We start from the raw sequence: 13,059 nt of genomic DNA on the forward strand, positions 1-13,059 counted from the left end.
ATTCTACTGCAGTTATTATTTCCAAAGTGGGCAAATGTTGGTGCAATGGCGAAGTTTAGACCTTTTCTCAACAAAGATTCCTGTATATCCTTGAGCGGGCGGGAACTTATGTTTATGACGTTGGTGGCTTCATAGTTGTCCTGTTCTCGTTCTGTATTTGAGCATTGTTTCCTCGCCAACTTTCCCCACTTCCTGTTGTGGGTATTCACCATGTCTTGTCGGATCTTCAAGAACGTGCTTTCAATCTTAGCAAACATTGGTCCATGATCATCTTCCAAGGTCTCTCAGTCTTCAAATCGTTCTGTGGCATCATGCATCAGAGTTGACCTCTTCCAACGGTGGTAATTAATTTGAGACGTTATCAGTGCTCGGCTGGCGCATTCCAATATGCGTATGGCTCTTTTTCCTGGGAATGGCGATTTCAGCAAAACACCTTTGGGTATGATGTTGTTGTCTCTAGCTCTGCATAAGAAGCTGAGAAATCAATTCATATTATATTAGACAATGGAAGTCCGAACTGATGAAATATTTTTATTTCTTGTTACCACATTTTACACATGTGCACATTTTCTTCATTGTTTTTTGCATATTTTCAAATGTATATATGTGTGTACATGTATGTACAAATATTTTTATAGGATTCAAATTGTGATGCACTGTTTGGAACTTTTGGTGTAGTAATGAATAATTTCTGGAGTTTTTTCCAAACACCAAACCGTTATTTTAACACCTCGACACGTGTTACGATCACCAAGTGATCATCTTCAAGAGAAAGAACAGTTTTGAACGGAACTCCAGTAATATTTAGGTTTCAAATTATATAGACTTAGTATATGCTTGTATACATTCATTCTTCTGACATTAAAGTTCATTTATTATTATAATTATTATTATTATTGAAACTACCAATTCGTGTGAACATATTGCCGCGAATATTTTGAAGTCTGAACCCGTTCATGGAATTCAGTTGAATAATAAAAAATGTTATTGTTTTAAGCTTATTTAAAAAAAAATCTTAACTTTTTAGTTCGATGTTCTTTAAAAGCGTGTTTTTTAGTTTTTTAAAACTATATTTATTTTATTATCCTTGAACTGAGAATTTTGTAATTCTCCTCTGATTTGTTGAGATGTATTTGCATAGTGAATATTCGAAAATCTTTCGTTGAAACGAAATTGCAACGACACTGAGTTCTCATTTCTGCGAAATATCGATACCATTTCATGGCTGGCATACTCTTCACTAAAATATCATTCTGGTTTCGACAAACGAGAGTATTAATTTTCCAGACTGGTTACTGTGACGCTGTTATTTTATAGAGATTCAAAAAACCTTTACATTTAGTCAGAAAATGAGAGAAATCGCCGGTGCGTGGAGATTGCTTTCAGTTTTTATTTTGCAGACACAAAAATATATTTGAATAAAATTGCACGTTCACATCACCGTAAGAGATGATGAGTCGGTTGAATTTGGAAAAAGTTGATTCCATTTTAATGAAGGAAACATTCGAGAAAAATTTATATTCGCCAACTTTGCTCTCATTTATTTTGACGTTAGTCTATATAAAAGACATAGAGGGAGACGATCCCAAAAAATTCTGAGCTTATATCAAGGAACGTCGAAGAAACTGTGCTGTTTCTAACAGATTCACTTATGATAATGATGAATTATTCAATGATAAGGATATTGCAGACGGTTTTGCTACTTTCTTCAAATCAACTTTTACGAATAGCGGTGTGCCGGTAAACCCCACACTATTCATACATTTATTTCTGACCGGGATATTATAAGCTTATATCGTCATAGTTACGCTATCAATAAAGAGGGTCATAACTCCCTTGGGACATTATAGATTTTATAATTCCCTCTACCTTTCACAAGTAAAAATAAATAGAAATGAAAACTGAACCATATTTTATTTATTCACGTCATTACAAATAATAAATGTACAATTTTGAAATGTTCCTTGAAAATTACTTCCGCCACTGGAAACAATTTCTTCTTTTGTATGGCTGGAGCTTCTGTTCACTACAGTCGAGGTACCTGCCTCTTCTGATGACAAAGTAGACAACATACGCGCCGTTTTATTTCTCAATTCGATGCTATCCTCCAAATACCCCTCCGCCACCGTGGAACTTTTCCAACCTCCGTGTCTTTTTAAGTTAGTCATAGTTGCTCCTGCATTGGCTAGAGCAGTAGCAGAAGTGCGACGAAGGCAATGTCCCGTATAGGAAGATGAGTTTGGCAATCCTAAATACATTGCGATTTTGCTGGGGATTTTCCCAAACATGTTTTTTCCAATTGGCTGAGATGTACATTTATTTTGTCGGAAGCTCAAAAAAAATCGTTCGATACCTTTAGGACGCAAAGACATATAAAGTCTTAATAAAGGCAAAGCGGAGAACTCTTTTTCATCCACAACTGTAAATTTCTTCGATACACCAGTTTTACTTTCCGGTACGTTCACTACCATAACGGAATCCTGGTCCTCTATATCCGATATCTTCATATTCAAAAGTTCCTGACTTCTCCATCCTCCAAAATAAACCATAATCAAAACAACCTATAACAAAAAAAAGGAAATAAATACACACAAAAAGGAAAATAAGAAAAAAATTACCTTATGCAATAAATGAATATCATTAGGAGCGTCCTTTAGGAATCTGATAACATCTTTAGGAGATAAAACAGCAGACTTTTTCGGCTTATAACTCTTACTCTTCCGTTTCAAAAAAGCCTGTAGTTCATTGAACTTGGTGATATCTCGTTTCTCATGTATAGTCACCATCGATTTTAGCATTGACCATTTAGTCCATAAAGAATTCGGACTATACGTTTCTGACTGAAACGAATAAACACAATTACTACCAAATCTACCGAAAAACATAGAAAATTCCTTACTAGTTCTTGAAAATATGCCAGAAATACAGTTTCAGTGACATCTTTTGGCATAACATTTTTCCGTGTCAGCCAGTCCAGATATATCTTGTATTCTTTTTGGTATACGGCTTCACTTTTCGATGGAATTAATGATTCTCTTGCTTGTTCAGCTTTTTTCAAAATATCCTCCATTATATTTGGGGTAGAAAACACGTTTTCACCGCAAACACAGCTTGATAACAAAGTTCTGTTTATAAACAAGTAACATAGCAACAACCTAGCAACAAGAAAACTCTACTATAATCAACGGTACCTGATTCAAATATACCGGGAAGGTAATGAATTGGTACATTTTTCCGTTTCAAAAATGAACAAAATTTTATTGAAATCGGTCAGAAATAAAATTATCTATGTACCACGGGAATAAATACATAAATAACTATTATGCTTTCTAACTGAAAAATAGAGATTTATTATTATTATTGTACTAGACAATGGAAGTCCGAACTGATGAAATACACCACGAAACATTTTTAACCACCTTCAAATATTCGACTCGTCTTACGTTGTCAAAATTGCACTGATTCAAATGGCGCTTATTTCAATGATATTGAATAAGTATTCGCTGAGGTTTTGCAGGTTTAAGTAGACTTATAAAAACGTACAAAATTTTCGAAGCAAGCCAATAAAACTAAATTTCTCAAATAATAATTGCTTTCTCTGTTGTAATATTTTTTTTTGGGCGATAACAACAGTGGTGAATCGCTATCTGAATGCAAATGACTGAATTCGTGCTGAGTCAAAAATATCGCACTCCGAAGATATCTAAACCACTTTACATATTACAATCATAATTCTTCCGCCACCCACTGCTGCATTGATCCCACACTTAATTGGAATGAAGATTCCATTGTTTGTGAGATTTAATGAACAATTATTATACAGAGTGTTGCAATTGATCATTAGACATTCCATTAATGGTAACTTTTTATAAATCAATTCATTGTTGTTGATACTTTCCCCGCTTCATTGTTCCATAATTATAAGATGAGAATGTTTCGTGTACGATATATGCACGAGCTGAATTCGTTTGTAGATATGAGAACCTCCATATCCTTCTATTTGCCCGCTTATGCAACCCGGATACTTTCCACAGCTACCGAATTAAAGCTTAGTTATGCACATGATGTCAAAAAGCTAAAAAAGTGGGTGCCCCGCGGTTTGAACGACTGACAGAATTTAACACGTATTCAGGTCTGTTCTTCTTGGCTTTTGCGCAACAAAAACGATCATTTTTTGGATCAGATTGTCACTGTTTTTTTCAAATATTTCACTTGTTGAATAGTATAATATAATCATTATAATAAACATTTACATACAGTAACAAGGAAGACGTCCATGTATAACTAAAAACAAATATATATATATATATATATATATAGAAATATAAAACAACAAAATATGACAGATACTACACTGTACATATAAAGGTAATTACAATTTTTTTATCGAGAGTAACTATTAAAACTCGTCAACTATGTAGCAGTTTCTTTCAATGAGATATTTTTCCAATTGTATTTTGAATACGCAAATGTTAATTGAGTCCTTAATAGAAACATCTAGCTTGTTATATAATCTGGGCCCAAGGTATAGGTGACTCTTCTGATAAAGGGAAGTTCGGTGAGGATTCGCTATCAACAACCCCCTAGCTCTAGTTGCGTATGGGTGGTCTTGCTGGTTTGCGCAAAATTTTTCTTTATTCTTATAAACCAAGAGACACATCTCGTATATATACAGAACAGCAACTGTGAGTATTTCCAGTTTTTTGAATGAGCTTCTACATGAGTGTCTACATCCCAAACTAGCAATTATTCTGATCGCGCGCTTTTGTGAAATAAATACTCGTTCAGCAGAGGAGCTCATACCCCAATTCAAAAACCCATAGCGCAAGTGACAGCCAATAGTTGCATAATACAGATTTAGGATAACCTCTCTTCCACAATGATTCGACAAATCTCAGTGCATAACAGTTCTTTCGTAGTTTATCACGAAGTGAATCTATATGAGGACCCCAATTGAGCTTATGATCTAGAGTTAGCCCTAGCATTTTTATTTCTGGTTGGATGTCTACTCAAGTTGGCTATCTTCACATATTTTAAGAGTTTCTGTGGTGTTCTGCAATGAGAATTTGACTAATGCTGATTTGCTGATATTTAGTGCTAAATGATTTTTATCAGCCCATTCCATTATTTTCTCATATATGGATTCTTTTGTTTCTGCAAGTGCTAATGTATTTCAATCAGTGACCAGAACATTTGTATCGTCTGCATATGCAACTATATGTACCTTTGAAAGACTATTTAGGTATTGTATCAAGTCGTTCGCATAAATAAGAAAAAGCAGTGGTCCGAGTATAGGCCCCTGTGAAACTCCTTGCTTGCAGGCCAAGGACTGACTATGAACACCTTAAATTATCACTGTTTGTGACCTGTTCAACAAAAGAGATTCGATCCTGCTCCAACAAAACTCCCGTCAGCACGTTTCGCAAATCACCGTCCTAAAATCAACTGAAGTAAATGAAGAGGACACTTTTTCTGAAAGAGAATAACGAAACAGGTGGAAAACCTACAGATACATACCTTTTCGAAAAAATATTTATGAGTCTGTAAATATAATATTCGAATGTCCTTAATGTTGTTAGGCGGATTGGCTGTCCTTGTTCATCTTTCACTGCCTGAACCACTATGCATGCTGTTTTTGGCGAGTGCATTGCTTGGGATGTGGTGGTTGAGCAAACCGGCCATCGGATGCCTGCTTCCACGTAGCCCCGCTGGATACGGGAATGACAGAATCACTTGTGGTTCTGTTATTCCCTGGAATGTTGAAATACTTCAACAATATTGTTAATATAAATTATAAAAAGTAATGGTACCAAGTGAATTCCCTGTGGTACACCTGATGTAACCACAAGAGGTTCTGACTGGTAACCGTTAACATCCACAACTTGATGCCTTCCTGTAGTGCAGTGGTCGCCATCCTCTTCAATGTGTTGAGCTACTTCGTTAATTTTGGAATAAACAGCGAGCTACCCACACGGAAGCCACGTAACGCAACGTAAATGAAATAATCCACAGTTAATTTATCATTATATGTATTTATTTTACTATTTAACTAGTAATACATAATACATAGGTACTAATAATAAACTAATAACAAAATAACTAATATTACTAATAGTACTTGTTCATAGCTACATTCCTACCTATCAAACGAAAGTGTTTGAAAAATAAACACAAACTTTTATCCAGCCACAACGGCATGTCACGTATGATTTAAAAATAGTTAATAACAACAACAAAAAAGTAACGCACTATCATGAACATAAACGTTGAAAAATAAAAAAGCACGTTCAATGAAAAGGCTGACACTCAGACTCATCGATAATTTTTTTAATGTTTCAACTGTTTCAGTTTCTCCTTTCTGGCGGCAGAATGTAGTGGGAATGATTTTTCAAAATTAGAATGTACAGTTTTATGATGTCTCTCAATATTTCATTTTTTAGCAATGGAGACCGAAGTATTACGTAACAAACACATTTTTATCTTTAACTTCTGTAAAAAAGTATTGTTCTTCCCATTCCGAATGAAAGTAGTATGTCTTCACCTCCTTACAACTGCTTGCCATAATATTATTTTTGTTGTTCTCTACTAACCCAACCGCTGGACGTTGGTTACGCGTTCAGTTTTAAACTAAGCGCAATGTCGCCGCGCCGTGCGTATTTATCCCGTTCAAAGCAATCCAGATCGTTCTCGAACACTAACGCACTGGTCCGGCTGGTCGGTTCTAGCCGATTCTAGCTTGATGGCGTCAGCGGCAGATCGCTCACCGCAACGTTCGTTGTGAGAGCTACCAGAATTGTCTCCGCGGGCTACCGGTAGCTCGCGATCGACAGATTGGCGACCACTGCTCTAACATAAAATCTGTAAACTCGATTAAATTAGTATCGATGGATCCACAGGGGGAAAAACGTGTTGTTGTACTATTATTTTATTTTGTACATGATGTAAAATAACTATGCATAATTTTTTCAAACTATTTTCCGGGAATGCATAGTTTGCTGATAGGTCTATAATTCTTAACGTTACGCTTAACACCACCTTTGAGGAGTGGCATGACGATAGAAGGTTTCCACTTACTTATGCTTTTTAGCAAAGTATCCAGCAATATATTCTAAAGAGTCCCCTGTTCATTTCTGGAATATTTGTATTTGAAGTTGAAGAAATGTTAGTAGAAATATCAGAACTACTAGATGAAAATGAGCTACTGCAATTTGATCCTATTGTCTGCTCTAAAATCGTGTCTGCGTTAATTTCAATTTCATTTGGACCACTGCTTCTAATTTGAGAAAATCCATTTTTGAGAGTGAATTTATCCCCTCTTCTGCAGCGACGAATCCATTCTTTTTGCAAAGTTGTGGAAACCATATCCTTAGCAATAGAAAAGAGTGAAATATTACATCAGTAGCACCACTTTTCTTTAAAGTCAACTGATTTATTTTGCAAGTTAACACTGCACAAATACGCCCAGGCATTTTAACTAAAAATTACTAGGTTATTTAATGGACAATCATTGCTATTATTTACAAAAATGTGAACACTGAAAAGAGAAATAAAATTTTATATGTTAAAAGTGGTAAAAAACATAGAAATTTTCATTTCTATTTTCATTATGATTTCCTACCACGTAGTAACTGACGGCTACATCCATCCATTTGATGTGAATATTACCAATTTTTCCCTTATTTAATTTAAAAATGTTCAAAAAACAAAAAATAGTTCCACAATGGCAAAAAACAAACCTCAAAACGAAAAAAAATAACAGAGTCTTGTATGGCGTTTACTCGTTACACCAGCTTAAAAAATGTCCAAAAGCACAAAAAAATACGACTTTCACAATAACAAACTCAATGTTTCGGAAACGTAATTGATATAGTTAAATATAAATTTAATCAAAATGAAGAAAAACAATGTAATACTGTCCGAAAATAATCCTCAAAAAATGTTAAAATAACACACAGTCTTATGGCACCTACTAAAAGTATCACCAGAGTTACGTCACATCTGCTCGGCGCTTGTTTAACGTGGCGATATATGTAATTAAGCAATCCTGTTTGACCATAATCGTTGGAATAGACCCACTCACTTTAGACCTAACCTAACCTAATACCATCGTTCAAACATAGAACATTAGAGTAAAATATCCAAGTTAGTTTATTGCTGGGAATATTCACCAAACATGAGTCAGAACATAACCTCTTCACTCAAATTTTAGCTTTGTTGAAGTGTATAAGTATGAAATGTATTAATTCAATCGTAAATTCGATCCAGTTCAATCGCAAACCAGCTGAAACAAATCAAGATTAGCAAGCCACGCAGCAGCAATAAATATTATGTAACGCATTTCAGAATATGTCATTCACATCGATTGCATTGTGAAATCCATTCGTTGATAACGATCTGATACCATCTGTCATTTAACTGTATAGAATGAATACGTATTTATCCAAATGGAGTTAGTGGAAGAATATGTACCTTCTGTCACGCCACCACTTAAGCTGCACTGTTGAGGTGCACTTGTATGTTTTGATTAGATCGATGCCGTCACTCACTTGAATATGCTGCTAAAAATAATAACAATGACGCTTGGAGAACGGAGAAAAGGCTGATCGATGTTATTTCTAGGAGGGGTATGAATAAAACGATTGTGTAATGAACATTGAAAAATAGTTCCAGTGAAAGACGACTCAGTCAACCCACCAACATGTATTCGCTTACAAAATCTGGTCAAGCAAGAGTTCAAACAGGGTGGTTCACTTTCAGAAGGGGTGTATTTCAGGGTGATTCCCTCAGCCCCCTTCTATTCTGCATCTCACTATTGCCATTATCCGTTGCGCTCAGAAAGACTCGAGGGTATAACTGTGGCACCCCCGGAAACCGGAGGCATAAGGTCACCCATTTGTTTTATATGGATGATCTTGAACTTGATGCCTCTGGAGAGAAGGATCTCCATCAGTTCTTGAGGGTGGCGGAAGAGTACACGCATGCTATCGGTATGAAATTCGTGATAGACAAATGTGCAATGGTCCATCTCAAAAGAGGACGATGTGGGGACTACGGAGAGGATGTGCAGCTCGTAGATGGAAGCATCTTACACCATCTGGCTGCCGAAGAGACGTATACTTACCTCGGGGTGGAACAACGCCACTCACAAGAGGTAACAGCAGTGAAAAACTCTCTCCGCGGCAAGTATCAGCACAAACTTCGACAGATCTGGTCATCGGAACTGTCGGGGAAAAACAAAGTTGCTGCAACAAATATGCTTGCCGTTCTAATCTTACTCTACTCGTTTGGAGTTGTGAAGTGGACTCGGGAGGAGCTGTATCAACTCGACGTAAAGACCCGAAAAATGATGCATCTCTATAGGAGTTTGCATCCCAAATCGTCCGTTCCACGATTGTACTTCCCCCGACAACAGGGAGGCCGTGGACTTTTGAGTTTGGAGTGTCTACATGACAGAATGGTACTGGATACAGCCTGTAAAGTCGTCAGGAGTTCGGATCCCCTTCTCTGCATGGTCTGTGACCATGAGAGAGCAGGAATTGGAGCATTTCTCCTTAGGACAGCTGCTTGAGCAGCTGATGAACTCGGTATAGTTCTCGACTCTGAACGAGGTGACCACAACTATGTCACCGAGTTGGAACCCGTTCAGCAAAAAGCTCAGATAAAAGCCGCAGAGATCACCTTACTCCTGCGGAGACACCAGGATAAGCCAATGCATGGGGTCTTCTTCAATAACATTGGAGACCTTAGCTTATCAAAGCGCTTGACGTTCCCTTTTCTCAGATCGAGTGGGCTGAAGTCGGAAACTGAGGGGTTCATCGTGGCTTGCCAGGATGGTGTCTTCAACACCTTAGTCTACCGCAGTCACGTGATGGGTGTAGAGGTTCCTGACACAAAGTGCAGGGCCTGCCGCGAGGCGCCCGAGTCCCTGATGCATTTGCTATCATCATGTCCAGCATATGCGGTCTCGGCCTGTATCCATCGACATAACGTGGCCCTAAGAGTGCTATATTACCATCTACGGCACTGAATCCGTTGTGGGGAACGAGAAGTGCCGAATTTATTGGAACTATTCGTTCCGCACCTCAGGCTCATATAAGCTGATAAGCCTGATGTGGTCCTTCTCGACCACCAGAGCAAAACGATATTTGTCGTGGAGTTTTCAGCTCCTGGCGAGACGAATATCGTCAGAAAAGAGGAGGAAAAACGGATAAAATATCGAGATTTTCTCTTCGAACTCCGCAGACTCTATCCAGATCACTCTGTCAAGATGTTTGTTCTGATTATTGAAGTCCTTGATGAAATTATGTCCTCTCTACTCTCGAATCTTTGAAACATACCGGCTTGCCGCACTAAGGCGGAAATCTCAGCCGCACAAATGCAGAAGGCTGTCATTCTTGGCTCACTGCGCTTGCTCAGGGCACATGATTCTCGGACCCAGTGATCACATACCCCACGGTGTGGGGAGTGGTCATTGGTTGATAATGCCTAAAGTTAATAAACATTTTTCACTTTGACCAGATAAGTTTGGGTATAGGTCATTATTTGGATGTTTTTTGGCAAAAACCGGATATAAATATTTTTTTCTATTCAGGATGAGATCATTTTCAAGGCTATATCTTTCTATTCCTTTAAATATCTTGTTACTTAATTTTGTTCATTAGTAGATGTTGTGTGACATCAAAATATTAGTGTCATCAGCATACATTATTGTATGATTTGTGGAGGTACAGGTGTTATTCATGTTACTCAGAAATACTGTAAACAACAGTGGTTCCAAAATTCAACCCTGTGGAACCCCTGTATTTATTATTGTCGAATTTGATTTTATGTTCATATATTTACTGTCGTCTGTGTTCTGTTTGTTGAATATGATGTTACCCATTGAAGTGGAACACTCCTATTTCCTGTCCCTTTCAATTTCATGAGTTTATTTGAAGTTTGAAAATGTTTTCGTCACGATTTCAATTGCATTGCATATTGCAATTTCAACATTTCAACATGAAAGTGCATTCTTGTATGCATTCAGTTTATAAAACCGCAACACTTGTTTCACCATACAATTGCTTCTTCAGGTGTATTCGATGAAAACTAGTTTGTTTTGAACAATGTTTGAAGAAAACCTCAGATTGAAGTGTTTCTCAAACTAATAATCTGTGAAATGAATCACAATTTATGGTATTCGATGTTAGTTTTGTGAAGGTTTTAAGTCTTGATGAAATCAAGGCTTGATTTGCATGAAAATTTCACACAACAAGGTCAGGAAATCTCAAACTGGCCGTCCCTTCTTGCGAAAAATCTTTCGTTTTGATAATTGAGGAGTTGCGGGATAACCGTTCGAATGTGTCTACAAATATGTGGTACACGACCCCATTCATCAATAAATTATAGTCTCCAAACCGTTTATAATAAATTCTGTAGATTTCTCGAATACACAATGCGCAGTCCAAGCATTTATATTGCACACATAACTCTTTAACTTGAAACAATGGCCGATGCGAGATAGAAATCTGAGCAACGGCAATGGGAAGATATTTTTATTAATATAATTATCAATTATTGTTATTATCTGAAAACCCACACATTTCTCTACTCCGATGTTAATAACAGATTGAATGCAGCTGTGAAAAATTCAATTTCAGTGTAGGTAATGCAATAACGATGAGCGGAGAATTCCATGTGAATTTTTATTTTTCAGTATGATATTCTGATACGTTGATACTGCAGTGGTCGAATGAAATTATGAAAATAAATGTGATAAATTAAATGGTACACTCTGTAGTGGATTTTTCATTTTTAGTTTAAATATGATCCCGGTATTTACTTGGAGGTGATGTGAACTGGCCACCGAGATCGTCCGATTTGACCCCGTTGGACTTTTTCTTGTGAGGTTTTCTCAAGTCGCAGGTGTATGCAAATAAGCCACAAACCACAGCGGCCCTCAAAGCCAACATAAATTGGTTAAATTCAGCCTGATTTATGCACCACAATTATGGAAAATTGGACGTTTCGCTACACCCAGAAAAGCCGTGGCGGACATCTACAAACTACAAATGTTTCAGATTTTCTGCACAACAAAGTGTTAATATTGCTTTCGAAACCAACAATAACTCAGGCATGCACATTAAGAAAAACAAAGATAAAAGTTCAGTTTCAGAAAAATCGGTAGTGTATACATTATCATGTGGGTCGAGTCCCATGTTTTACATAGGTCAAACTGGAAGAATGTTCGAAGACCGCATGAATGAACACAAAAATACTTTTCAGAATGGAAAAATAAATTCTACATTTGGCACTCATTTAATCACAGAGGGATATGAGTTCAACTATGAATACACGCCCCTCCATTTCCACAAGAAAGGTTTGAAACTTAACCTGTTGGAGAGTATGGAAATAAACAAATTTAAAAACTCTCAACATTATATATGTGGTCGAAGTTCGAAATTACTATGTGATTTCTGTTTGTGAGGTTGAAGTCAATTTTGAGGATGCCAGAGAGTACGAAAAACTTTTTGGTATTACGTTGAGCTTTCGGAAATGTTTATTTTTTTCTTCAGGATTTGCTAAAAAGTTGTAAAATTTATATATATATATATATATATATATATATATATATATATATATATATATATATATATATATATATATATATATATATATTATATATATATATATATATATATATATATATATATATATATATATATATATATATATATATATATATATAAAAAATAAATAGATAAGTACTCTTTGATCATTCCCATATTGATTTCAATTTAAGAGCCACCGGTATACAGCTGTTTCAGCCTATTGGGCATCGTCAGTACCGGGCAGGCGGTCCTCGATCGAAGACAAAATGAGAAAAAACCAAGAAAGTACTTGATAAAAATAGCTGCGTAAACGCAAGCGAAACATAAGTGGAACCACCTATTGGTGTGACACCCAAGTCAACTTGCCAAGTTTTTATGTCAGTGTTGGTGGTTTGACCAATCAACCGACAACTGCGGTAGCAGAAATTTGGGAAGCTAACCTGAAATGCCATCGGAAAACGAATCCACA

General features: G+C 36.5%; 2 protein-coding genes across 2 annotated transcripts in view; both read right to left on the reverse strand.

The window, feature by feature from the left end:
- LOC111516079 (uncharacterized) overlaps positions 1–13,059 on the reverse strand; it is a 129,256-nt gene that overhangs the window by 96,383 nt on the left and 19,814 nt on the right. The window lies entirely within an intron of this gene.
- On the reverse strand, positions 1,896–3,301 carry LOC141481080 (uncharacterized). The gene is made up of 3 exons (XM_074172186.1): positions 2,900–3,301; positions 2,619–2,840; positions 1,896–2,561 (listed from the first exon to the last, which is right to left on the reverse strand). The coding sequence occupies exons 1-3, from the start codon at positions 3,068–3,070 to the stop codon at positions 1,914–1,916; spliced, it is 1,041 nt and encodes a 346-aa protein (XP_074028287.1). The 5' UTR covers positions 3,071–3,301; the 3' UTR covers positions 1,896–1,913.

This window comes from Leptinotarsa decemlineata, unplaced genomic scaffold (assembly GCF_025532065.1).
Source record: "Leptinotarsa decemlineata unplaced genomic scaffold, Ldec_3_MD MMD2_tig00000035_RagTag_RagTag, whole genome shotgun sequence".
Taxonomy (NCBI): domain Eukaryota; kingdom Metazoa; phylum Arthropoda; class Insecta; order Coleoptera; family Chrysomelidae; genus Leptinotarsa; species Leptinotarsa decemlineata.

Excerpts from the sequence above, each read along its gene's own strand:
- LOC141481080 (XM_074172186.1), bottom strand. The coding sequence starts at position 3,070 with ATGGAGGATATTTTGAAAAAAGCTGAACAAGCAAGAGAATCATTAATT. Across the intron at positions 2,841-2,899 it reads TGGCATATTTTCAAGAACTA|TCAGAAACGTATAGTCCGAA; the intron begins GTAAGGAATTTT and ends TATTCGTTTCAG. Across the intron at positions 2,562-2,618 it reads ATATTCATTTATTGCATAAG|GTTGTTTTGATTATGGTTTA; the intron begins GTAATTTTTTTC and ends TTTTTGTTATAG.